General features: G+C 41.7%; 1 protein-coding gene across 1 annotated transcript in view; it reads right to left on the reverse strand.

Moving 5' to 3' along the window:
- Nucleotides 1-26,103, reverse strand: part of galnt2 (UDP-N-acetyl-alpha-D-galactosamine:polypeptide N-acetylgalactosaminyltransferase 2) — a 61,176-nt gene that overhangs the window by 22,060 nt on the left and 13,013 nt on the right. Inside the window, 1 exon segment of the mRNA XM_069657988.1 lies at nucleotides 3,327-3,414. Within this exon segment, the coding sequence (XP_069514089.1) occupies nucleotides 3,327-3,414 (88 nt within the window).

Genomic DNA, 26,103 nt, shown 5'->3' on the forward strand with positions numbered 1-26,103 from the left:
CACTAAACAGAGAAAGTTGTCATGTTTCATTTCACAGTTTATCGCTGACTACTGAGACACAGACACACGCGAATAATAATGCCACTAATTAGCCTGGTGCAGCTGCTATGCTAATGACCTGTGTTAAGCATATGGCAGCGTGAGATTACACTATCTCTCAGTATGGATGGGAGTGTGCATGACAGACAGAGAGAGAGAGACAGACAGACAGACAGACAGACAGGCAGGCAGGCAGAGAGAGAGAGAGCCTGGAGAGGAGGAAGGAGCCAGCGTTTGTGTTCATGTGTGTGCCCTGACAGCATGTGAAAGTGTCTGGCATGCTAATTAGCTAAAGCTCTCAATGATCTGGCTGCGACTGTAAAACAGCACCTCTGAGACGCTGCTGAGTGTCAGTGTGTGTGATGTCCTTGCTGATATCTCTGTTTAGTGTCAGTGAGTAATTAATGTGGTGAAGTTAAACGAAAGTCTCAACTTCCTGCTTTGAAAGTCTTAAGCTCGGGCTTCGGTAATCTTCGTCTCTCAATCCTGTTTCTTTGTGTTCCCTCAGAGCAGATTAACCGTCCACCGTCTCACTGTCTCACTGTCTCACTGTCTCAGCTCATCCAGCTGACACTTTTCCAACCTGCTCTTGGACTCATTCAGCAGGTACAGTCATCTACACCCAGCTGATGGTCTGTTGGTCTGCACAGGATTCACTCTGCCCCGACCTCACGTCACCGAGCGGTTTACACCCACAGCTGCTGACTGCTTGTTTTTGTTTGTTGCAACAGCTTCTGGAAATCCCTCGACGCTGTCAGGGTTCCAACTGATGATAACTGGCAGGCAGGACTCACACTCAGAGCTGCTCCCTTAATCTGTGCTGAACCATGAACCCTCCACCTACCAGCTCAGAGAACGCCAACGCTCCGAACACACACTCGTCTTATTTGATCAATGATGCTTTTTTAACCTAGAGTTGAGTTACTCTTGAGGCTTTATTTGGATCGTTATTTTGCAATGAAGTGTGTTTTTCTGCTCATGTAGCCACGCCTGACAGTGATGTCACAGAGTCCTGGAGCACGCTTCTACATCACTGCAGGTCAGCAAAAACAGGACTTTCAGGTGTTGCAGACTTTAGGTGGATGAATTTAAATTGAAATAAAACTCTGACTAAACAATCTTAACACGCTAACAGCTGATTGCTAAGTAATTGATTAGTATCGACTAATTAAGAATCAGCAAGTAGTCTGAAAGCTGATAAATCTTCTAATCTTACCTTCTCTGCTGCCAGTGTCTCTAATTTAAGAATTTGATTCCTTTTCTTTTGTGTATTCTGTAAACATATTAAACAGTCCTTTTTTTTTCCATCTAAAAAGTGGGCTGCTTCCTATATACCGGTGCAACCATTATACCAGTATAAAATGCAGAGAGAGGTATTTTAGTGCGTTACGTTATCCAGACGATTCTAGCTAAAGCTTCGTCGTGGACATGCACTGTGATGATTGCCGGTGCAGCCACCACCCTCACAACAATCAGCGTTACCGTAGGCTGAACTCAACTACTGCACCGGTAGCTCACAGGATTGCAAACCCAACATGGAAAAACAGATGGTCATCTATAATATGTTGGTTTTGAATCAGTTTCAAATAAAGATGACATAGTGTTGAAATAACTTGTATATACGTTTTTATTAATAGATAGTGATAGAAAACCTTTTCCCTTTGGGATACATGTCTTTTACTCCGGTGCAATTTATATTCCATAATTTACGGTATTTATTATAAAACAATAAAAACAGGGGTGGTGGTTTAGCTTAGTCGAGCAGGCCTTCCATATACAGAGGCAAAGTCCTCGCCGCATCGGCTGCTGGTTCAACTCTGACCTCGGCCCTTTGATGCATGTCATCCCCACTCTCTCTTCTTCCCCACATTGCACTCATTGCACTGTCAAAAAAGGCAAAGGCCAAAAAAATACTCGGGGTGGGACAAAATATCGATACAGCAATAAATCGTCGTCCTGACTGGTGCTATACGATTTCTGATAAGCTGGCGCCAAATACACATATTTTAATTTACAAATATTTGGCCCTGTAAACAGATTTCCCTGTGATTTTGACTAGAAGGGTTTTAGAGATGTATAGGGATTGGTCTGTTTATCTGTGGTATCAACATGAATCATATGTGTTATCCTAACACGCAGTATCTTTTTCTACAGGGGAAAACATGTTCAGTCAACTTCCCGGAATAAAAAGGACAACAAACTAAAAAAAAAACCTTCGGAAAGAAAGCACTCAGACAAAAACACTTCCTGAAATATTCACTATAATAAAGTTTACTGAGTGCTCCTTCATGTTTTAGAGAGACAACATCTAAACAACCTGAGCTCACACATTCTTCATGAAGTCCTCTTCATTATCTCCGGTCTCTCGTCAGTCCTTACTCTCACACTCTCCTTCTCCCCTGTTCCTGTTGTATCCCTACCTCTCGCCTTCCTTCTCCTCCTCTTGTGTGTTCTCGTTTGTGGGTGATGTTGTGATACGCTGCCATCTTTGCTATCGTGTAAAGTCACCCTGAAGTTGAAATGCCCCCACTTCAAAAATTCAAATTGGATTGCATTCCCACTTGCGGATCAGATAAGAGAGTGTGTGTTCAGCTCTGGCGGGTCACAGCTCTGTGAGGGGAGGGGCTGAGGATGAGAGCTGAATGAGAAATCGCTCTGATGCGCCTGCTGCTGCTCCAACACTGCTGGAAACATTGTCTCTCAGAGTCTGGGTGGAGACGCATAGCTGGGTTTGCGGCGCGATTAAAACGGATCCTTGAATTATTTTGGATAATCTTGCAGCTCCAGCATTTGAAATGTGCATCAGTTTGCTGGCTGGGCTGAATTGTCTCCTCTTCCTCTGTGGTTGTTTTTAAACAGGAAGGTTAAAGAGGCTGAGGTTGTTCATGTTCAGCTGGTAATAAAACTCAACAGCTAAGCCACCGTGTTACCACATTTCTGAAGGGAAATGGTTTTGGTTGTGGGAACATGATGTGGAGAACTTTCTGGAAACATGACTGTGGTGTTCGGTGTCTGTTAGGCACATGCTTTACAGCTGGGACATATTTGTCCTGAGACAGTGAGATACTGAACTTTCTCTGGATCCTGAGGGAGATCCTGTCAAACATGCTGGCTCTGAATATGAAGAGATCTATTTCAAAGGGTTCTTTAAGATGCAAAACACATTACCTCTTCCTCTTTCATTAAATGTAACTATCAAGTTTTTATCCGTTCCTGGCATCATCATAAAGTCATGTCATTTAGACACAGTGTGGCTGCAGTGCATGATGGTAAGTGAAGTTTCCTACCTGGGGGCAGGGTCTCCACACTGTGAGACTTGTCGTCAGAACTGTGAGCTTTGGCCCTCCTGGACAAGTCGCTGGAGCCCCAATCATCCTGAAACAAACAAAACAAACAGTCAGACTCGTCACACACACACACAGACATTAGCAGGGACGCACAGTTTAATCTGACAACAAGCAAACAGGAGATTAGCTACCTTAAACAAGACTGGGGATACTAATCAGTGTATTTAGGTTGTCAAATAGGATTGTCTCGAAGTCGAGACACAAGTATTTCTGTTGGATGTAACTTAAACTAATTTGACTTAAACTGTTGCTCGTAGTTTGAAATGTGCTCTGTCTCTTTAAGAGAAGTACTGGTTGTTTCTTTTTGTAATAATGAAAAACAACTGCAATAAAGTTGAGTATTGAATTCAGTCCCTACGGCCTTACGCTTATTAACAATAATTATGAACAAGGTCACATGAGACATCTTGGCCTGTTGTCAGTGGAATAACTGTGGTACAAAACGGCTCCAACAGCAGCGACAGCAAATGAAGAACAGTTGTTTACCTTAACATTTTACGTTTAATGAATGACTCATCTCAAATATCAGATCAATAATTATATGACCCATAAAACAACTTTGAACTGCATTCAACCTAATTTCCATTAACTCACATTTTTAAGGCAGATGGGGAGTTTGTGTTTTTAATATGAGCAATGCATGGACACAAAATATGAAGGTATTGAATCGGACACGGTGAGTACAGCTTAATCCGCATCTGCATTTAATTCCACAAAAGACAAAACAAATGTTTGAGTTCTCATCTTTTAAAAACTGTTTTAAACAGTTAGTTCCCGACAAGTCATCTGATTGGATAAGAGGCATTTAATGAGTGCCGATATACAGAACAACATCGATGGGACTATTCAGTGTTCTGAATACTGTTAAATAACATTACAGCAGACTGTGTATGTCTACGTTGATCAAGCTGGTACCTCTGAATCACACAGCAGACTCTTATTTCACTGGTTGATGATAAATTAAAACAAACAAATAAATGTAGATGATAAAATCTGTGGTAACCTGGAGACAAAGAGCGCAGGAGAATGTTTGGGTTGCTTGGCGACAACAGTCCAGTTTCAGTTTAGTTGTGGAACTAGTTGAGTTGGTGGAGCAAATAATAATCGGTTGTTAATTATTACTTAAAACTACTTTTTGCTGCTTGTATAACTGTTGTATAAAAGCAATATCACATGAAAGGTGGTGATGTACTGAACTACACAATCTTGTACAATACAATTCAGGACATCACATTTAAACCGTGTATTAAAGTGTTTTAACTTAACAAATTAACTAAGCAGTCCATTTAGTCAGTCACTCAATCAATTTTTAATTTTCTAGCACCAAAACCATAAAAGTTATTTCGACACTTTACAAAGAGAGCAGGTCTAGACCGTCCTCTTTGTTCTATTATTTAGAGAGACCCGACATGAATCCACCATGAGCAGGCACTTTGCAACAGTGGCTTTGATAAACTTCCTTTTAACAGTCAGAGACCTCGAGCAGAACCAGACTCATGGTGAACAGCCATCTGTCACGACTGGGCGGAGCAGGAAAACACAACAGGATGTCCAGCAAATATGATTCTTTAGGCCGAACTACAAAGTGGCCATCCAGCAAATCACTTAATACATGTTCAGTCCATAGACTCTTTTCAATCATCAGTCCACTCATGCACTTATTTAGGCATCCACAGCCTTACAATCCGACTGACCGGCTATTTCCATTCATAAAAAGCAGCTGAACATGTTCGTTTTCATTCATTCTTCCATCCTTGCTGACCTACTCAGAGCTTTGAGAAACAGTCATCATAATGCCCTCACCATTTACTCAGACCGACAGAGGGCTCCTTCTCCTCCTTGTGTCCATCTCTGTTGCCATTAAAACCCACCGGATCAATACACCAGCAGGCACAGCAATTAGCAACCTTTCATTCCCTGTCCAGGCCTTCACCCTTGAATTTAGAAAACTGTCGTCCTGCTGTCTTATTGCTCTGCGGCTCTCTTTCACCTCCAGCCTCTCCAAAATGCTTTATTGATCTGTTTTCTTTATCGCCTCGGGACGGCCGGCGGCTGTGTGACGTTTCAGACCACAACAAACAGTATTTAACTGTTTATTTCTACACCTGAGAGGAGACATGAAAGGAGATTTTTCACACTGTTTTTCAATGTTTTATGCTTTTCAGGCCCTTTGCATTTGTGGTTGCAAAATACCTGCTGTTGTTTTGTGTGACTCTCAGCATCATTTCACTCTGTGCCAGCTTCTCCTTTCATCTGCTGGGGACGCTGCGTCAATCTGGGCTTAAACTATACACGTTTTACAGACGCTGAAAGAAGATTAGACTGTCAGACACCCACAACAACTACTATAAAAAGTCCTATAGAAAATCAATTTCTATAAGTGTTCACAACAGCCCAGTGTGTGCACAGTCAGGCTGTAATGCTCAGTGTAGGATGAAAACAAGGCTGGCAGTGAGCTCCCTGCAGAAATACTGTGTGACACGATCAGAGGGAGAAGGCACGACACATTTTCAGGTAAAATAGGCTTCAAATTGGCATCTCACTTTAGTTTTCTTGTGCTGTTTTGTCTTTGATATTTTAAGATCGCTCTATATGGGTTTTTTTCTTCCACTTTTAAGGCTGATCATTAAAGTTTAAAAACAGGAGGAACCTGTTTCCCTCTATGACATTTCTTAACTTAATAATGAGACTCTTTAGCGTCAACAGACACCTAATGAAGTCATCTAACGTGTGTATTTCTGTTGATCATATCCATCATGCCCTCTGTCTCCTCTGAGCTTCACCAACGCAAGCAAATACTCAGCTTCTCTTCACACGCCTGGCCGCCTCGAGGTCCACAGATCAGGGACATCTAGAAAACATGTTGTGGAAACCCTGCGTCTCAGGGGAGGAGACCTATGAATTCATCTGTGATCATGTGCAACAACAAATGTGCAAAGTAGATCTGAGATACGATACAGAGATGTCGAGGATGGTCAGGACATCCTACCTGAGACACATCAGCCCCATGGGGTCTTTCAATCGATCATCGTTTGATGACATGGTGAAGTCGCGCGGGATCTTGGGGTTAGTTGTCTTTATATTAAACAACCACCATTGCATGAAACAACATCTATTGTTAGGTAACATAACAAAGTTTACACTTTATTTCATTATTATTAGGAAGCTGAAAGAAAGGTTAGCTCAGGTAAAAAGTCCCCTGTAGTCGTAATGTTTCTCTGACAGACAGGCAACCAAATAAAATGAGTATTACCTTCAAAAAATGACAGTGATCATTGTTTGAAAACATATCAAACATATTTCTTGTCATATGTGGACATTTTAACCGTAAAATGTGACTTATTATTCCTAAAAGGCTGTGCACACACACACACACACACACACACATACACACACACACGTCTGCAGCACTTTACGAGGCCTGCAGCCCAGACAGGAGAACAGTCTGCGTTAAAAAATTCATACTTTCATCATTTGACTTTTCAACAAGCCCAAAGCCGTATAAAATTTACAGTCCAGCTGCTAACTCTGTGGAACAAGTGTGACATCACTTCCTGCACACTTTTCGTGTATTTCTAAGTGTCTCAGAGCTGTGAAGCACTAATATAACTCACAACAAGAGTCCCAATAACTCATGAGGGTGTGACAGTGAGCAAACAAACCAGGATGCAAAAACTGAAGCACCTAAATGGAATTCAGCCACTGGTGAATTTACAGCAGTGTTTTTCCTCCTCTGACAGGTCAAAACGTCTTCTATGATTTGAGTAATAATCTCAAAGATTTTCATGTAAATAAATGTCAGTTAAATCACTATCTATCGCCCAATGAGGTAACACAATGGTGACTGAGCCTATGGCCCACTGATGAAAGCCTTTGCATTTGCAGTATATAGTATTATCACAGACTGGGTGTCTGTGGCGACTTTCACAAAAAAAATCACAAGCGGCTCCCAGTTAGTGACGCGTTTTCCATCAGCCAGCAGTGGTTGGTCTGCCAGAGAGGGTAGGCGGAGCTAAGCGGCTGCTTTTCTGGTCTCTGCAAGTGTTGCGAGTAAACAGTAATCTACTATGGCTGAGCAAACAAAGAAAAGATCGATGACTACAGATACAACTTCAACAATAAGTGAAAATCCAAAGAAAAAGAAACAAATTCGACGCTCAGATGAAGCAAACAGTCTAAAGAGGAAAGCGACCATCAGCGAGGTAAATCAAGAGTTACAACCAGAGCCAACCGTGGACGTCACACATGCAACACTGTCTGGATGTCTGGGAAGTGTGCTCCAGAAATTACTGATCATCACCAAAGGTGTCGCCAAAGAAAACGAAACTGAGATCTTCGAGATTATCACTTTAAAGAGCTGTTTTTGCAACCCTGTAGCTGGCACATGTTAATGTAACACAGCCGTAATTGGCATTATTAGTTACCCTTTAAATTGAGAAGTAAAGTCTTAGACAAACTATTATCACATTATGTCAAATGCTATTTTCATTTACCTTCATTTCAACAACCTAACTGTACGTCCGTAGCAGCAGCTCTGTTTAACTGCAACGTGCTGCCAGTCGACCAAAAGCCTCTGATGGATATGATGGTTTGAGCAGCTGTTTTCAATGTGCAATCAGTTTATAGGAAGACTGTTTCATTGACAGTCAGCTGGCTGAACAAGCAACAGACAATAAAAAACACAAGCACAGCCTGCTGAACATCTACCGCTGAATGTGTTGAGAAAATTTCAAAATAAAGCGATGCCTCTCTTCTGCCTTCTTCTTGACTGCACAGAACTTCACATTGATGTGTTTTAAACAACGTTCATATTCTATGTGGGAAGAAAAACCTGCTTCACGTCCCTCAGCTTTGTATGCTTTTATAACCCCGACCTGTAGAGTCGGAGCTGTAAACAGAACCTGCTGTGCTTATAAATGCCAACTATTGATTTTATGACTGCTGTTCAAGGTTCCACGATTGCTTGTTTTTAGAAATCCATCGTTTTCCTTTTCAATAACGAGCAGACAGTAAAGGAGAAAGAGGCGACAGAAGAAAGAGTGAGCTGGAGAGAAGTAATGCAAGACAAAGTACAACGCTCCAGCTGCATCTGTGCTTCCTTAAAAAAAGAAAAAAGCCCCATGATTTATGGGAATCGCAGTCCATCACATATCGCTCCCAGACAGAACGCATTAGGAGACAACGAGAACAATGCAGTGCTTAAGGACCATTTCACATGATTTATCAGCAAGTGATTGCTATAAATATGACTTTCCACTGATTGCAACATGATTTAAAGGGTAAGTGGAGAGCAGATGTTGCAGAGCTATTTTTAAGACTCACATGAATGGCTTAAAAAAAACCTCTTAGTGAAAATGGCCCCGGCAGTCTGAATCGGCCTCTCCTCCACACAGAGATATGATTGATTCAAACTCTGCTCACACATTAAGAGGGACAGCACACACTTCAGCGCACAAGGAAATGTCTTGTGTACAATTATACACTATTTGAGATTACCACTAGAAATTAAATTAATGTTCTGTGAGTTTGAATGAGAGTTTGACTGCACAGCATGAGTTTGTAAGGAGAGGGTGAAATCCTTTCAAAATAAAAGTACCTCGTCTTCTGGGCTCTGGGGAAATGTCCCATATTTTGACATGTTCTCCCTCTTAATCCTCTCCCTGCCTGCATCTTTCTCCCTGTTTAAATCTCTCTACTATCTCCCCCCCTGTCTGTCTGTCTCTCACCTCATCTTCTCTCCTCTGCAGTGTCACTTTGACTACAGATTTTTAAGTCTGTCGTCTGACAGATGGTCATGACACATAGATGCAAAAATGTAAAAATACCAAAACACAAACACACACGCAGCTCATTCAGGGGAGGACATTTGATTTGTGTCTGTCACCATGTGAAACCAAAAAATAACTATGTTTTACATTATAAAACACTTAACATGCCTTTTGTTGTTCTTTATAAAAATGGAGGTAACGCAGGTTTTAAATATCTGCAAGCTACAGCTCCTTTATGTTTTGTTTTGCGATCTTTCAGACATGTTTCATCTGCCTTTTCAGGATATTTCTCCTGTGGCAGTCGGTTTGTTTTCCTGGTTTGAGCCACCTAACAACTCTCATGGGTGTTGGTGTCCCCGCGGTGCGTGTTTATCTCTGTGCTGTGTTGTTGGTTTATGCAGGGCAGAATGAAGCAGCTAACTGCACACAGAGCAAATTAGTTTTAAGAAAAGAAGGACTATTTAAGATGTTTTGTGTCATGCTACAACGCAGTGATGGTGAGAAACAACACTTAACTAATTTAGATATTTAATTTCCATCTAATGTGGGAAAAAAAAGTGAAAATTGGAGCCTTAATGTGCACGATGCAAACCTCAAAACAAAGCAATCTCTATCTTCCATTTACAGCGATTATACTGAGTGCATGCATGGCTCTGCAGAATACATTACAAATTTAAATCTTTGGTCGCTTTCCTCCATTTTTAGTCAATTCATTAGTCAGATAGCATTTTTTACAAGCAATTACCAGTCCTAATAATCCTTTCTCCTCAACAGAAGGATGTACAATAGAGCTCTTACACCTGCTTCCCTGATAATGGGATAGACTTAAAGCCCCCAACAGACCAAGCATGCGTGAGAGTGTCTTAACAGCTCATGTTTGTTTATGTGGGGGTTTGTGAGCTTGAATGCATTAGTGTCTCAATCTGGTGATCTGTCTTTGAGTCGATGTGTGTGGGTTTGATCTGGTCTTGGTCATGCTCTCACAGACAGAGAATAATCCAGAGTAATCTGATCACATCCACTGATAGATTGATTCCGAAAGGAGCCAAGAGTTTGCGATCACGCACAAACACAGTGTATTTCTCTCAACTTCATGCATGAACACAAATAGAAGTCATACATTAATAACATGCCCAGTCGCACATATATATTTGAACTGTGTGTGAAAACATCTTTGCTCCTCTTGTGATAAAATTCAAGTTAACACGGGACTGTTTCTCTGCAATAACTTCAGACTTAAGCCAAAAGTGGTTGCTAACACAGTGGGACTCCAGATTAAAGTTTCGGTAACAACAAGCAGTTCACAAAATCCCTCCAAGAGTCATCAGTGCAGTGCAGTTCAGTCTATCAGGCATCAGAGCGGCAGAGAGAGGAGGTAATGAAACACACTAATGCTACAATACACTGCTGATCTTTGTCATTACTGAAAAACCAGCTTAATTAATTAATTAATTAAATTGTTCACTCTGTTTTTTAATTATCCTGTTATATATTGTGTTGCTTGTGCACACAGAGAGAAGGCTGAAATTGTATTAGAAACAGGCCTAATGCCTCTGAGTTGTGAATGGTTCTTGCTAAATATAATCTAATAAGTGACTTAATTTAACACGGCTACAGGCTGTGCTCTACTTTAGCACAGCGGTGCTTCTGTGTGGATGCTAACATGTTCAGAATGCTATCATGATACTAAACAGGTATACAGGTTAACTGTTTACATTTATCATTTTATCATGTTATTTAGCATAGTACAGCAAAGGCTAATGGGAATGTCATTAGTTTTCTAGGTAATTTGGTCATTAACCAACGTTTTGGACAGTCAAAATGATCCACTGATCGGTGTGCCCTACAGATCACAGTTAGAAGATAAAAGAGTTGTTGAGATAATGAAATGTGGATTTCCACCTAAAATACCTGGAACTTTAAGTCCCATAAACCATAAGGTCCTGTCCACTGTTACCTGTGTTTCCACAGCAGTCTAAAAACCTGTGACGACTAGGCAGACTAGTCCTCTGAAGTATGAATAACTGACTGCTTCTGACATCAAAGTTAAAACAAGATGCTGCAAGAACTTATGTTAACACAAATGTTCAATGCTGCAAAGCTAGCCCAAAAGTTCCTGTACTTTTGGAAAGTACTCCCCTCCCTGAGCAAGGACTTTATAGCAAGTCCAATAGGTTCCCCCAAACTGATTTCCTCCAAAGGTTCCTCGTCCTGGGGAAAGTTCATCAGTGGAAACAAAGCTTGAGTCTGACCCAGCGTGGTGAACAAACTACCTGATCCCTGCAGCCATGCCGCTAGCATGAATAAAAATACATCAGAAGAGACACACTTCTGAGTGAACAGAAAGTGTGTTGCTGGAGTGTTTTTCTGTGTAACAAAGGCCACATGGTTCAGATTTCACCCAGAGGGCGACACGCAGCAGCGTGTGCTGTTAGTGATTAGAGGAAATGTCCTTCAAGAGGACGGCTAAGGTTCAAGTGACAGCCAGCATCTGTCCTGCTGAAGTGTCCTGAAGCAAGACGCGGGATCGAGCTCCACACCAGATGAGGTGCTGGGTCTGACCTTTGACCTGCCCGAGGAGAGAACAGAAGAGTCTCCACAGGGGTTCAGAGCGATATCACGGACACATATAGATGATCATATACAGTGCTGGTTGAAACAGAGGGAATCCATCCACATTCTTCCTGTATAGACAAGAGAGGCTTTTCAAAATAAAAGGTTACTGATGCCTTTAGTCTCAATGAGAGGAAGTCTTGTTAACCTGCCTGTCTGGTCAGATAAACATAAAAAATGTCAGAGGAATGACTTCACCCGAAGCTGGCTGTGAGGCTGCTTTTAATATCTCCAGACCTGACCTAGAAATGAACTGACATTGTTTACTAAGCTTCAAGAAACAAGAACAGAAACTGGAGTCAACCAACAATTTACCACAGAAGAAGAGAAAGGAGGAGGAACTAACTTGTGTTTCATAATGAAGTCATTGAAAACAGTTTCACATGTATTTATCTTTATATAATCTGAGCGGTGGAATTCATCATACACACTCTGAATTTGGTTGTTACACATTTGCATTATTGCTAAAGCCAAAGAGCCAAATGCTATGCTAGCAGCTCTGTGAGGATAAACTAGCTAAATGCTATCCTTAGCATGCTAATACAATGACATTTCTAAAATGCTGATGTTAGTCAATACTAGCTAAATGCTATTTTAAGCATGTTAATACAATGACAATTGTAACATGCTGATGTTAATTAAAACTAGCTAAATGCTATCCATAGCATGCTAATATAATGACAATTGTAACATGCTAATGTTAATCAAAACTAGCTAAATGCTATCCTTAGCATGCTAATACAATGACAGTTGTAACATGCTGATGTTAATCAAAACTAGCTAAATGCTATCCATAGCATGCTAATACAATGACATTTTGAAAATGCTGATGTTAGTCAATACTAGCTAAATGCCATCATTAGCATGCTAATACAATGACAATTGTAACATGCTAATATTAATCAAAACTAGCTAAATGCTATCCTTAGCATGCTAATACAATGACAATTCTAACATGCTGATGTTAATCAAAACTAGCTAAATGCTATCCTTAGCATGCTAATACAATGACAATTCTAACATGCTGATGTATATCAGTTGTAATGCTAATCATGTTCACCATCTTAGTTTAGCGTGTTAGCTTGTCAGGATATGATTTTATCACTGAACTTGAAGTGCAGCTCAGACTAAAAGACATTTCATCAATAATTAGGTATGCTATACTTTTTTAATTAATGTTAAGGAGCACTAAGTATTAATATTCCATTGCGAGAGCTTTACTGCTAGCATGGTTGAAAACACAAGAACAGAACAGAGAGTAATACAGTACGAGACGTTTAAGAAGATCAAACAGGATTATAAAAAATGTAAAGACCACAGAAACACCACTTTTCAAATTAGTTTCTCCTAATGTGTCTAATCTTCACAGTTCATGCAAAGCAGTATAAAAAAAATCAAACTCGCTCAAGGGACTTTCCTTTACTTTGAAGTTCTCATACGAGCCTGTATGGATGTGAGTGAACGTCTGTCAGAGGACCAATCAGTGGAAACAATGAGTACTGTGTTTGTAACAAGGAACCCGACAAGTAAGAAAACAAAATCACATTGCAGCCCATCATCTCTGTCTCCATGTTAACCTCCTCACCCCAAATATTGTAGAAGGGAAATATAATTGGGGACATGGTATTTAGCACAAAAATGCGACATCTCCGTCAAGACTGCAGGAGTTCACATTGTCACAGTGTTCACATCCCTGATTGAGTCTCCCTGCAGCGATGCTCTCCTCTCCGGCTCTACACTGAGGGCTGTTTATCCAGGAGAACAAAGAATCTAGAACAAGTCACATTTTCCCCCTCGTTTTTAATCACAGCTCTGTGTCCTCAGGCCACACACACACACACACACACACACACACACACACACACACACACACACACACACACACACACACACACACACACACAAGCGTGCACGTGCACACTATCTTCAGGCAGAAGTTCGACATGAAAGCAGAGAAAGCCGTGAAAGAAGCTTGTTGCTGGGAGCCACTCATCTAAAAACAGCTATAACTGGGATGTCATTACACACAGGAGGGGGTGCAGTTAGATAAGGGGGTGGGGGGGATGCAGACGGAGGGTTTTGACATTTGCGGTCATTTTGTTTTGCCTCCCAGCGGAGCTTTCCAGAAATACAGTTTTGAAGTTCAATCTGCTGTAACTAACTGTTTTTTTTGCCTCTGCAGCTGCAAACTTTGGAATAAAACTGTCCAATTACATACGACTGAACTCTTCACCCGCGGACTCCCCCCCGCTTCAAATTCTCCTAACTTCATTTAATTTTAATGCATCTCATCTCACTTCCCCTCCCATCTCCTCTTCCCTCCTCTGATCGCTGCCTCATCTCACACTTTCTCCTCCCATCTCCTCATTTTTCTTCTTCAGTCTTAAAATGTCGAATCTGGGTTTGGTTATTTCATCCATGTTGCTCCTCCCTACTCACCATACAGCAGCAAAAATCCCTCGACACATTAAGAAAATTAGCCTGGAATAGTACAGTATTGCAGTATTGCAAGCTTGCACATACTGACACCTTGCTTAATGCTCCTTTGGGTGACAGTACTTCAAGTCAAGAGACCATGATGCTTTGGGTTTGGGAACACTTTTCAGGAACTGTATTTGAGGCTACATCTCTGAAATATTTAATTTAACTGCTCTTGTAAAATACTGCTGAAGGGAAAACTAATGTTTTTTTATACATGATTACAGTCAAGCTAGAACATCCCTGTACAAGAGCACAAGAGGGGCAGAATTAGAAAAGGGCTACAGAGATCAGATAGCAGAGCAAAAGGATGCAATCGTCGGCGTGTGGGAGGTAAAATCCACATCACAAAGGTCAAACTACCGCATTTAAATCCAGATATTTAATCTGACATTATAAACACATTTCTCCACTAATGTCCAGCAGGTGATAACACCACATCAATGAGTCCAGTCACAGGATGATGGCTTTTGTGTCTCTAACTCTAGAAACACCTCATATGCAGCCTCACACGTTCCCTTCATGGTTGTGTTTGTACATGTTCACACTATAATTTGTTTCCTCACATAAAACGAGTGAGTCATTAAAACACAGTGGACTCAGATGTCCCCGTTTAACTTGATGTATGTGTGGTTTCTTTAAAGATTACTGACAGTTTTATGATTCACAAAGAAGCTTTTAGCAGAAAGACAAATCAGCTGTCTCTTTATAATCTGCTCCACTCAGGGGGAAGAGCTGGCACATTGCTGCTTATGCAAATGTAAACTACTCCAACACAACAAAACAATGCATGGTAGTGACACCAGTCATTGTCAGCAGTAATTAAGCTGTCAAGATTCACTGCGTTACTTAGAAGGCTGCCTGTTTACTTTAGTATACTGAAATCTGTACGATTAAAAAGAAACAATAATAAGGAAACGAGTGAGTGAGGACGGGTCAGAGGACAGATCTACCTGAGCTTTCCACCATTACGCCTCTGTGCGTTCTACATAGAAGATGAGGCGTAACTGCATGAACTGGTAGTGTAAAAGGGGCTTCAGTGTTTCTCAAAAGTTTGAATGAGTATCTCTAGAGCACTGACGGAGGTAGATGAAGATTTGTCTTTTAATTTAAAGCTCCTGTGAGGAACCTTTGATTTGTGTTGATTCTGGCGCCCCCTGTGGACAAAGCCATACCTCTCATCTCTTTGCTGGTTTTGTCCTGTACATGCTTAAGTGTTGGTTTTTAATAAAAAAATCTCACCTGCTTTCTCTAACAGTCATATGTTTCATTCACTTTACATTTTTGTCCTGGAAAATGTAAACAAAGGCAGCGTGCAGTTAATCGCTTCATCTGACACCTACCCCCCACCAGCAGTTTCAGGCATTAAAAATAACTATATAGAAATAACGAGTCTTGATGCTGATGGTCTCGTTTGCTTTTTAGGTCATATAGAGTAATCAGAATTAATTTCAGTTTCATAACCAGAGAAAAACTCCTCACAGGGGCTTTAAATATGAAAAATATTAGTCATGAATAATTGATAAAGTAATTAAAATATAACAAGTGCAATAACTTTGATAACCCACATTTTATGTAATAATGTCGTAATTAATGGAATCATGTTCAAGTTTGTTTGTTTAAAGACAGTTTTGATATTGAACAACCAAATCACCAACAAGTTTTAAAGCTCGTTTGGAATCCTTTCCTAACTTTGTGCTTTTTCCTGCAGGGCACAAATTCCCCAGCATTTACATGGATACGGAGCACCGCAAGAAAATATGTTTAAAAAAAATCAAATGGGGTGTGCTAGTGAGTGTGAGAAACACTACTGTAATACACACACACACACACACGCAGTGTAGCTATGAGTTGTTCAGTCAACCACCGCTCTGTGTGTCTCTGATGTTTAATAAGCCATGACAGAGGGGGAAAGTTATCCAAACATCACAGGAGTATCAGAAGTGTGTTACACTCTCTCATACTCACATACACACAGAAACAAACACACACACCCTGCTGATGTACAGCTGTGGGAAAAATACTAACTGTGCTTCAAACACTTTCAGGGGCTCATTAGGGGGTGTGTAACTGTGAAATGAAGGGAGAGAGAGAGAGAGAGAGAGAGAGAGAGAGAGAGAGAGAGAGAGAGAGACAGAGAGAGAGAGACAGAGAGAGAGGGTGGGACAACAAAAAAGAGGGGAGTAAAATCTACAAGATCGAGCCCCTTTGACTTCACTCGGTTGAGAATTCAGACTGCACTGAGCAAACTGTGACAAGTCTCACTAGGGTGTGTGTGTGTGTGTGTGTGTGTGTGTGTGTGTGTGTGTGTGTGGGTTTATGCGAGTGAGTGAAAGAGAAAGAGGGAGAGAGAGAGAGAGAGTCTTTGGGGATGTGAGACGGCTCAATGGAGCAATTGTGTCTGCTGGCCTCCTTCCCAAAACCCCATCTGCATCCTACAAACACACACACACACACACACACACACACACACACACGCAAAAATACACATGCAAGTACACACGCAATAGTGAGCGCACGCACACAAAACAAAGATCAAACTAATTATCTTCAGTCTGTGGGTTTCTGAGCTGGTGAAACATCTGAATGAGCTCAAATGACGATAAGCGTTAACTCTCACCTCTTCCTCTCTACCTGTTGCTCTCACACACGCGCATAGTTTTCAGGATAGACACACACTTCGGCATCTCACACTGCCGTTTTAAAATCTTTAATGGTAAGGAAGACAAATGTGCTCTCAGTGCAGAATCTCATCCACCAAGTGGAAATCATTTCCCAGGGGTGAGATGTAGATTGAAGTGTTTGAGCTTTCAGCTGCAGTGATCCTGCACAGCTGCAGCTCAGTGACAGCGGAGAGAAGAGGGAGGATCACTGGCTCCTGCTCGACACCAGGAGCTATATTTTTACACAACCTGAGACTTTAAGTCTGATAATCATTTCATTGTTTACGTTATCAGACAAAAAGGCCTTGTTACAGCCTCACGTAGGAATGTGCTTGAGGTTTTTCTGAATGTTATACTTGGAGAGGACATTTAAAGACAAACAAACTTCAATTCATTGTGATGGGAAATTCTCACATTTTTTGGACAATTTACAGGCTCAAAAATAAATCCTTCAATTTAGGTTTATGGCTCTGCAAAATCTGAGCAACTTCGACACAGACATGCTAATTTATGTGCAACAAAATGCTAATACAGGAGGAAGCTGCGAAGTAGAGGAAGTAACATTTCTGACTGTACGTGTGTCCCGCCTGTTGAGCGTTGTCGGCCGTAAACATACATTACCGGAGGGTGTACAGAGCATGTGAGTTACAACACGGCTCCATTTATCACTAGTTGACGTAGTTTGTTGAGGCTATAATATAACTGATGTTAATCAAAGCAATTTATTTGCTTAGAACAGATTTTTTAAATTATACACACAGCTCTTAAGTATTTGTTATATCAACTAATTGCCTGATAACCTTTACAATTTCCCAGAATGCAATGTGTTTTAGTCTTTAACCCCTGATCATACAATTCACAATCAGAACACTGTGAGTAAGGAACCTGGAGATGCAGGGAATGTGCTAAGCTATGGTTTTCAATAACGATGGTTGACCCCAACCCCTAGCTCGATACACTCATACGAGGGGTGGGCGGCGGTACACCGGTTTCAATACCATCACTGGTGTCACGTTCTGACACGACATGGATTTTGCAATACCTTCATTACTGCGATAAAACACACACGTTTTGGTTTTAAAGCACACAAGGGAGATTTGCTTTCCCGTGTTTCCCACATATAGACTCTTGTACCTCTTTCCAACCAAAGTTAGAGCGTTGACGCAGGTTTTTTCAGACCTGTTAATAAATGCCGATTGTCTCTTTTCTGCTGCGTCACCGCCGTCTGATGTCACACGCGCCGGAAACAGGGGGGAACAACAAAATTCCCCTCGGATCAGAGGAAGCTCGCTCACCTCGCTGTCTTGCCAGTGTTGCTGCATCTTGCGCTAAACAAATTCGCCGTTGTATGTTGTTCTTCTGTATTTACGCCTCAACGGCCAGAACGTCAATGCGCGTCATAGCATCGCGCCGGAAAGTGGGTGGAGATTAGCATGTCGAGCTAGGAGTGTGTTACCATCATTGCCGATCGGAGCCGAGGCAATAATTACCCGGGTCTACTGCAGAGTCATTTGACCCGGGTCTGAATGCCGATTGTAACCTTTCCCACTAAGCAAAAAAGCCGGCTGTTACCGGGTTTTTTGACCAGTGGGAAAGTGGCTTAACTTGTCGGGACTCTCAAGTATATTTGTCGACTAATTCCATCATGTTTCTTATTTTATCTGTCCGAGATCTTCATCTATGATTAAATGATTACTAAAAACCATCCCCTTATACTGCCCCTGCAGGAGGCTACCTGTTGCGAGCAGCGTCTCCACACATGCTCGTCAGAGAAACATACAGAGAGAGAGAGGAGTTCCTGTACGTCCGTGTTAAATGTTGACCTTCTTATGCCACTAATTCAAAAGCTTTAAAGTGCAGCTTTGCAGTTGTCGTGTCATTTATCGGTTTTGTTCGTTTTGACACGCAACATCTTTGACGACGAGCCTCCTTCGCACGCGGCTCACCTGCTGCTGTAAAACCGAAATTCAAAACATGAGTTGTGTACTGTTGCCGACTCGCAAAAAAATACCGTGATATAAATTTTAGGTCATATCACCCACCCCTAACTCACACTCTGCAGCTTCTCATTAAACATGAACTAATCTCCCAAACACTCGCTGTATTCCTTTACAACAAGCCGTCTGTCATCCATCCCCGGCCTGTCAGTGATGGTCCAACAGAAACAATAAACAGAGCTCAGGTTCATGGTGTCATGGTGTCCGTTACCTCTACTGTGAGAGCACTGTAATGATGCCTTTGGACGGACACACACACACACACACACACACACACACACCAACACTGAAGTCTTTTCATCCTGAGTGAGAGGGGTCAGAGACAGGACCCTCTGTGTTTCTGTCCAGGACTGAAGGAGGACATGAAAGAGCCTCAAAAAGCGGGCGATAAAAAGTGAGAAAGAATGCAGAAAAGAAAGCAGGAGAGTTGATTCACAGATGATGACAGAAGCAGGGAAAAGATCTGTGAGGGTGAGAAACAAGAGGGCAGGGAAGGAGGAGCGATGGGACACGACACTGGACCCAAGCAGTGGATGTAAAACTTTGTGGTTTTCATCCGCCTACCTGAATCTAAACATGATGCTTTAAGTGTTGAGCCTGAAGCAGCCAGTGGTCATAAAACCCCCTTCTGAGGCCATCCGAGGGTCAAACACTGACAGCAATCTGAATAAAAATGTACATGGGAAGCGGAGAGAGAGAGAAGCTGGAGACATACCGAAAGAGGGAATCCAAGAGGGAGCAGGAGAGGACGGTTGGGAGCGTGAGGATGAACATGGAGCTGGGGGGGTAGACGGAGCGAAGTGCTGAATCATCTGAGTGTGTCAGCTGAGGGAAAAGTAGGCCAGGGCGGTGGGGTGCAGAGGGTGGGGACGGTTCAGTTGTAGAAACTCTTTCATCAGCCACTTGCTTCCTCTCTTTTCTTTCCCTGCACCCCCCCCTCTCTTCCTCCAGGCCTTCTTTGATGCTCCCCCTCCTCCTCCCCTCCTCCTCCTCCTCCTCCCTGCTAACAGTAAATGATTGTCCCCTCCTCGACCACAGCGGTGGTCTGTGATTACTTCTACCGAAAGCGTTCCTTCTTGCTGTAAGTCATATCTGCGTGCTGGAAAAGTGCTTTTATTACTTTGTTTAGTACGGAAGAAATGATTGTGATTTGTGGAAATTACAGCTCCTGGTGCTTTTTAAAGAGAATATAATGGAGAATATAATGAGGGGTTGAGCTTTAAAAACAGATCAAAGCTGCAAGAAGCTGCAGCAGGATTTGTATGAAGTTACAGTAAGAGATGCTGAGGTCATGAATGTTACAGACTGACAGACTGAAATGGAAAACACAGCACGTGTTACCTCATACCATAGGAGTGTGCAAGAGTATGTGTGTGTAGCTTTAAGCCTATAAATGTTTTCTTTCCCATACAAGGAGAAAACTTTTCTGTAGGTCAGCAGGGGAAGGTGTGTTTCTGTCAATGGGTATCAGATGTATGTGAGCAGTAGTGGTGGTGGTGGTGGTGGGTCATGTGTGTACGTTGCTCTGTGTGTGTTTATGCTGAACCAAAGCCAAGCTGTCTGCAGTCATGATGTCATGTCTGTGCTGCATACATCTTTCGTGCGGATTCAATACCAAATGTAGAAACGTATAACTTTTACTCCAGAAGAAAAAATGACATTTGTCCTTGTAATACACACATGAAGCAACCTTGCAAGTCTCACTGTTGTGTATTAATGGATGTCGACACACTCCTGACACAAACCAGACTGTTTCTGTCTTTGGCCCGACACCAATAACGTCCTTAAAGCAGCCTTGACACATAGCCATGACCAAGTGCTGTATATTGAGCCCCCTGATGACATCATCAGGTCCACTCCAATGGGTGTAATTTCAACTTTAACGCACAATAAGTGCAACAAGATGCAACAGTTTGCCATTACTAATAAAAGCTGCTCTTTCAAGATCAAGTCCTTTGGTTACCCCTCACTTCACAACATACCTGAATCACTCAGTCACTGAAGGGGGTGTCGGTGGGTTAAGTGTTGTACTTTGAAAATGTTGGGGACGAAGAGACAGAATTTAAAAAGAAAATGGTTAAAGTCAAAGCAGCAGAGCCTGAGAGCCCAGTTCTGAACATGTCTGAAGCTACAAAAACACTGGATCCTACAACTCCCATGATGCAACTCAAACCTGTCCTGTTCATCAGACCCTTCCAGCTTGTAGCCATTCACATCTTTCACGCCACGCCTCCAGTTTGCTACTTTCACCCGCAGCTGTCTGTTTTAAATCTGTAGTTTCCATAACCTGGATAAGACGACGCTGGTGACATCACCATGACATCATCAGCAAAAGCTCTGTTTTCATAGGCTAACCATGGTGAGTAAACTGATCTTTCTGTGTGTAATGTTTGATAGACTTCCCCTTTAAAGTCTGCAGTGTGTACAATACAGAGAGGCGCTCTCATGACATATTCTTATTACATAATTAGCATTTCTTTCAGCATATAGTGTTATATTTTTTTGTGCATTATTCATTCAGTTCCTAACGAGGCCCATTGATGTGTGTGCATGTGTTTCTGTGTGTTAGGACACTGAGCACACAGCCTTTAAGTCATAAACACCCCGGGATGACGACTCCCTCTTGTATCATCTTAAAATTCAGACATGTTCACTGGGCTGAAGTACAGAAGGGGAGCACATGTGAGGCTTTTAACAAAGGCTAATTACACACTACAACTGTGGTTCTGTTACTTTTCTGGCACACGAAGGAGAATTTCTTCTGTAATGAGATACAGGCCCTTTGAAACAAATTGCTACTCCCATCATGCTGCTCTCCCCGGGGAAAGGGATACGTCTCGTTATGAGTTATGACCTACAGTTTCAGTTAGCAGGCAGTGACACATTACAGACTTTAATCAATTCTTTTTATGAACTGGTCTGACTGTTTTGGGGTGTGTACTTCTTTAGGGCGTGTTGTCAGAAATATTTGGCCATGGCCCATTTTAAAGTACAGCTGGAGGAGTCCTTATCATTACTTTACACAAGCGACACATGAAGGCCTCAAACAGTCCAACAGATGGACAGTGAAAGCAGATGCCGCTTTTATAGGCACAGGTCGGTAAACACTGTATTTTTCTTTGTTCACTTAATAAAATATAACTTCTCATGCACGCTTTGTTTGATCATATAATCGAGAAGTTTGAGCTTGAGCTCCCAACTATGACGCTGAAGAATCTGAGCTCCTGTCACAATGTGTCACAACAAGTAAAAGCAGCAATATACTTCAGGCCAGGCTCAGACAACAGGAGTTTTCAGCCACTTTAAGCCTGATGCTAACCTCTTAACAATCAGAGTAGAAAATTGATCTGAGATCTTGGTCGGTATCCATGTTCAGACCAGATTATCTGGCAATGTGAGGGTTTTATAGATCCAGTCTTTAATCCACCGAAGGGCTCACAAACACAAAGGGGCCATCCTGTTTATTTCAAACATTTATTTATATTTTATTTTAAATTATCTCACTGCAAAGAATTACTACAGCAGGTTGTAGTCCATCTCCCTTTTGTATATATCCGCTTTCAAGTAAGATCGCGTGAGATCATGAGATCCATGAGATAGTAAATTGCTCTTCCTCTTGAACATCCTGCAGTGTGTGAATCACCATCATTTTCATATCTTGTAGAATGTGCATGTGTTTTAGATTGGAGAGAAAAAATATTGGTTAAGGTTCATCCATGTGATGCAACCAGATTTCTAAATCAGTTAGGATTTTGAAACTCCTTTAGACGAAGCCCAGCCTCAAGAGTATAACGAAGCATTGAACTGGCTCGGGTCACCAGGCTGTTTTTCATGGCTGAACTGATTAAAATGATTCAACACAGATTCTCAACAGACAATCATCTGCAAGTTGTCACCAATATGTTTTAAAACGTGTCCTTGGGGCTGCATGTGTGTGGTTTATTTCCCTTGTTGACCCTGATTATAATGTTTTAGAAGAATCCATCTAGAAGAATCAGAAGCGGTGAGAGGAGAGAGAGTCCTGTCTTAACGTTTGGCTACAAACTGTATTCAAACAGTAGGTATACAGACATTTATTCAGGAACATTTTTCAACCGTGGCTGCTGTTTTTACAAACTGTGAGAAGGATGAGTGATAGACAGAGAGAGCTCAGTAATCTGCCAACAACAGAAACAGCACAGACATCAGTCCAGGCATAATTCAAATTCTCTGGTGCCGCTATCTATCTTTCTCCTGCCATTACAGCTTTGAAAGTTTAACTTCATTTAGCTGTGCTCATACATTTCAATTAAGTCAGTTAACATGCACACAGGGCCATCTCTGCTCAGTGTTTATGGCTGCAGATCATGCGCTACCTCCACACTGCAGGGTCAATCATTCACAGGCATAGAGGGACAGTGAGCTCTGACCTGCGAGAACATCACACGATCTGCAGGCTGCCATGTTGTTAATGAACGTCAGGAACAGCAGAAGAAGAGTGATAGTAGAGAAGAGAGGGAGGCTGTGTTAAGACAGACAACAGACTGTACTCTTCTAGAAGACAGTGCAAGCACACAGCCCTAACATTTAACAAGGAGTACACTATCCAAACACTTGTGATCCAACTTCCCTGAGTTTGGCCTCAGCTAGCGCTACCTGGGTCTGTAAACCGCACGTTAGCAGGAGACTTGGCCTCCTCTCCAACAGGATGTTAGATGCACAGCATAATAACATGCATCATGGAAGGTGTGAAACAACCCATTGCAGATCAAACAAAGGTGCGAGGTGGTTTTAGCTATTCTTAGCCTGTCTTCATGGAGTCTGACACAATCACATCTGTTCCACCCCCACCAAGCTGAGGGCACAAATAAATTACACCTCCCTTTTAAGGCAGAAACGCAAGGCGTGGAGCTTACTGACCCAAGAGCTCAGGATATTCTCTTACCCCCTTTTTAAAGGTGGGTTATAAAGCTCAGGGTTAGAGCCCGAAGTGGGTCACAGGTCTGCTTCAGGTGGGTCTGTACATTCATAGTTTTTCTCTCAGGCCGACTACATTCTGGCATACTGCAGAGGAACAAACAAACTAAATAAGCATGCATGAGAGCAGGGAAAAGTCTATTTGTGCAAGAAAGAAAAGCAAAGACAGCAAATAACCAGGAGAGACCACAGAGGGAAGAGAGTGCATTACCATATGGTCTGTTGGAGGGAAACCGAAGAGTTTAGCATCATCGCACACAGAAATACTGCCTGAGTCAGGGGAAGAAGCAATGCTAAACAAACAGACACACACGGACACACAAAGTGATAATTTATCCGATAAAATCCATAGATGAGGACAATAGACCAATTCTCACTCACACACGCACTCTGACAACAACCAAAGCAGTGTCTTATCTTTATGATAATCCTGTCCTGTACATGTTGTGTACTTGTTCCCTGATGAAATAACACTCCTCCTGCTTCCTTATATCTTTCTCAAGCTACAACTCAATGTGAAATTCTGTCGTGACAATGTAGACAAAGGCTCTTTCAGAAAGTCAGTCCTCATTTTATATGTTTCAGTCTGACCGGTTTTAAAAGAAGGACCCTTATTGATTGTGATTATTAGTCACTGTCTTCTCAGCGTTAATGACATGGATGTAAAGAAAAAACGTTGATCTTGTTTGCAAATTAAAGATAACTTGTCCAATTCTTGGAATGATGAGGGAAAAAAGCAAGTTTAGACTTTGATGTAAACAATATTAACCTTTTTTTTTAGCTAGTTAGCATGCTACTTGGCAATGCAGCACAGACATTAGACCTAGCCTATATTTTATGTTTTATTTTCCATTTTTTCAATTCCCTTGAAAAGAGACAGCTATCAGATTAAGACTAACCTATGCGTTACCCAAATGAAATACTATCTCACATTAAGAGTTTGGCTAGTGTCGCTTAAGTGTAAACTTCAACGAATCCAAGAAGTACAAAGATGCTAACGTTAGCCTAAACTCTGATAAAGCCATGCCCAGGACCAGCTCCCACAATACTGCACATAATTGTCTTACTTTGAATGGGACTGTTAAAAAATATCCCTTAACCCCACAAAAATACAGTAGAATTGACCCAAGCCTTGGAGGTAATGCTGGGCTGGGTTTTCTACCGTAGCTAGTAAGCTAGTTAGCTTAAAATGCTATTTGTTGCAGCTTACATCAGAGCACACAGACACACTCCATTCATACACTACTGCTCTTGTGGTGGTGGGGGTTTACCAAATCATTGATTCATATTAATAAAGGGGACCTTAACATTTCTGGAAGTTTTCCACTCCAGCAAAACATGAGCCTTAAATCTGATTCAATGTTTGCCGCTCAGTTACAAACAGTTTACTGGCAGCGCTGGTAATCCTGACTGGAGCTGATGGGTGCAGCAGCTTATTTAGAGAAACAAAGACTTTCCGACCATAAATCACTGTACATGAACTCATACAATTACAACTGGCAGAGACAGTATATTCCTGAGGCAGCAGAACCACACTGACATTGACAGACGCATTATAAAGCACTGCTGATAGGAACCTAAGATGTTGAATGGATGGTTTATGTTTATACAGAGCCATACTTTAAAAATCATGTTAAAAGGTATAAATGCACCCGTCTATTTTTACAGAGCTGACATCCTGTAAGGCATACTTCTTCTGTCACAGGAGAATTATGCCTTACAGTAGCAGTCTGTCTTAATACCACAGTAGCTTTTCAGTCTAAGGAGTCTTTTTTTAGGGAACGATGGATTTTCAGTTTTTTCCCTCGGAATTTCAACCACTTGGAAAGATGACTCCCTTTCATGCTGCGTTCAAGCTTCTTCTTCACAGCATTTTTTGTACCACCCAGCTCAGACACAGCAATTTAACTTGAGGGAAGGACTGGAAAAAAGGTTTCTGTTGCACAAAATTGCGTAATAAGTTGGTGTATAAAGTAATGTTTTACTTTATTTTACTTTAGACTGAGACACAAAAGTCCAGAATCTGCTGACGTGTCCTTAAGAGGAGAGACTCGCCCACAGGAAAAGCCAGCGGCATGGGAAAACATGTGGGCAAAGACAAACCGAGACACTAACCAACGCTCTCTAATTATTCACTTCATCCATTGTTTTCAGAACTCTTTATATACTGTCATCTGCAGCTCTAACAGGCTGTAAATATAGACACACTGTGGTATAAACTGCTCACTTTAGTCACCAGTGA

The sequence above is a fragment of the Semicossyphus pulcher genome, unplaced genomic scaffold, assembly GCF_022749685.1.
Source record: "Semicossyphus pulcher isolate SPU_LCO1_2020_fin unplaced genomic scaffold, fSemPul1.0.p SCAF_1, whole genome shotgun sequence".
In the NCBI taxonomy this organism is placed as follows: Eukaryota; Metazoa; Chordata; class Actinopteri; order Labriformes; family Labridae; genus Semicossyphus; species Semicossyphus pulcher.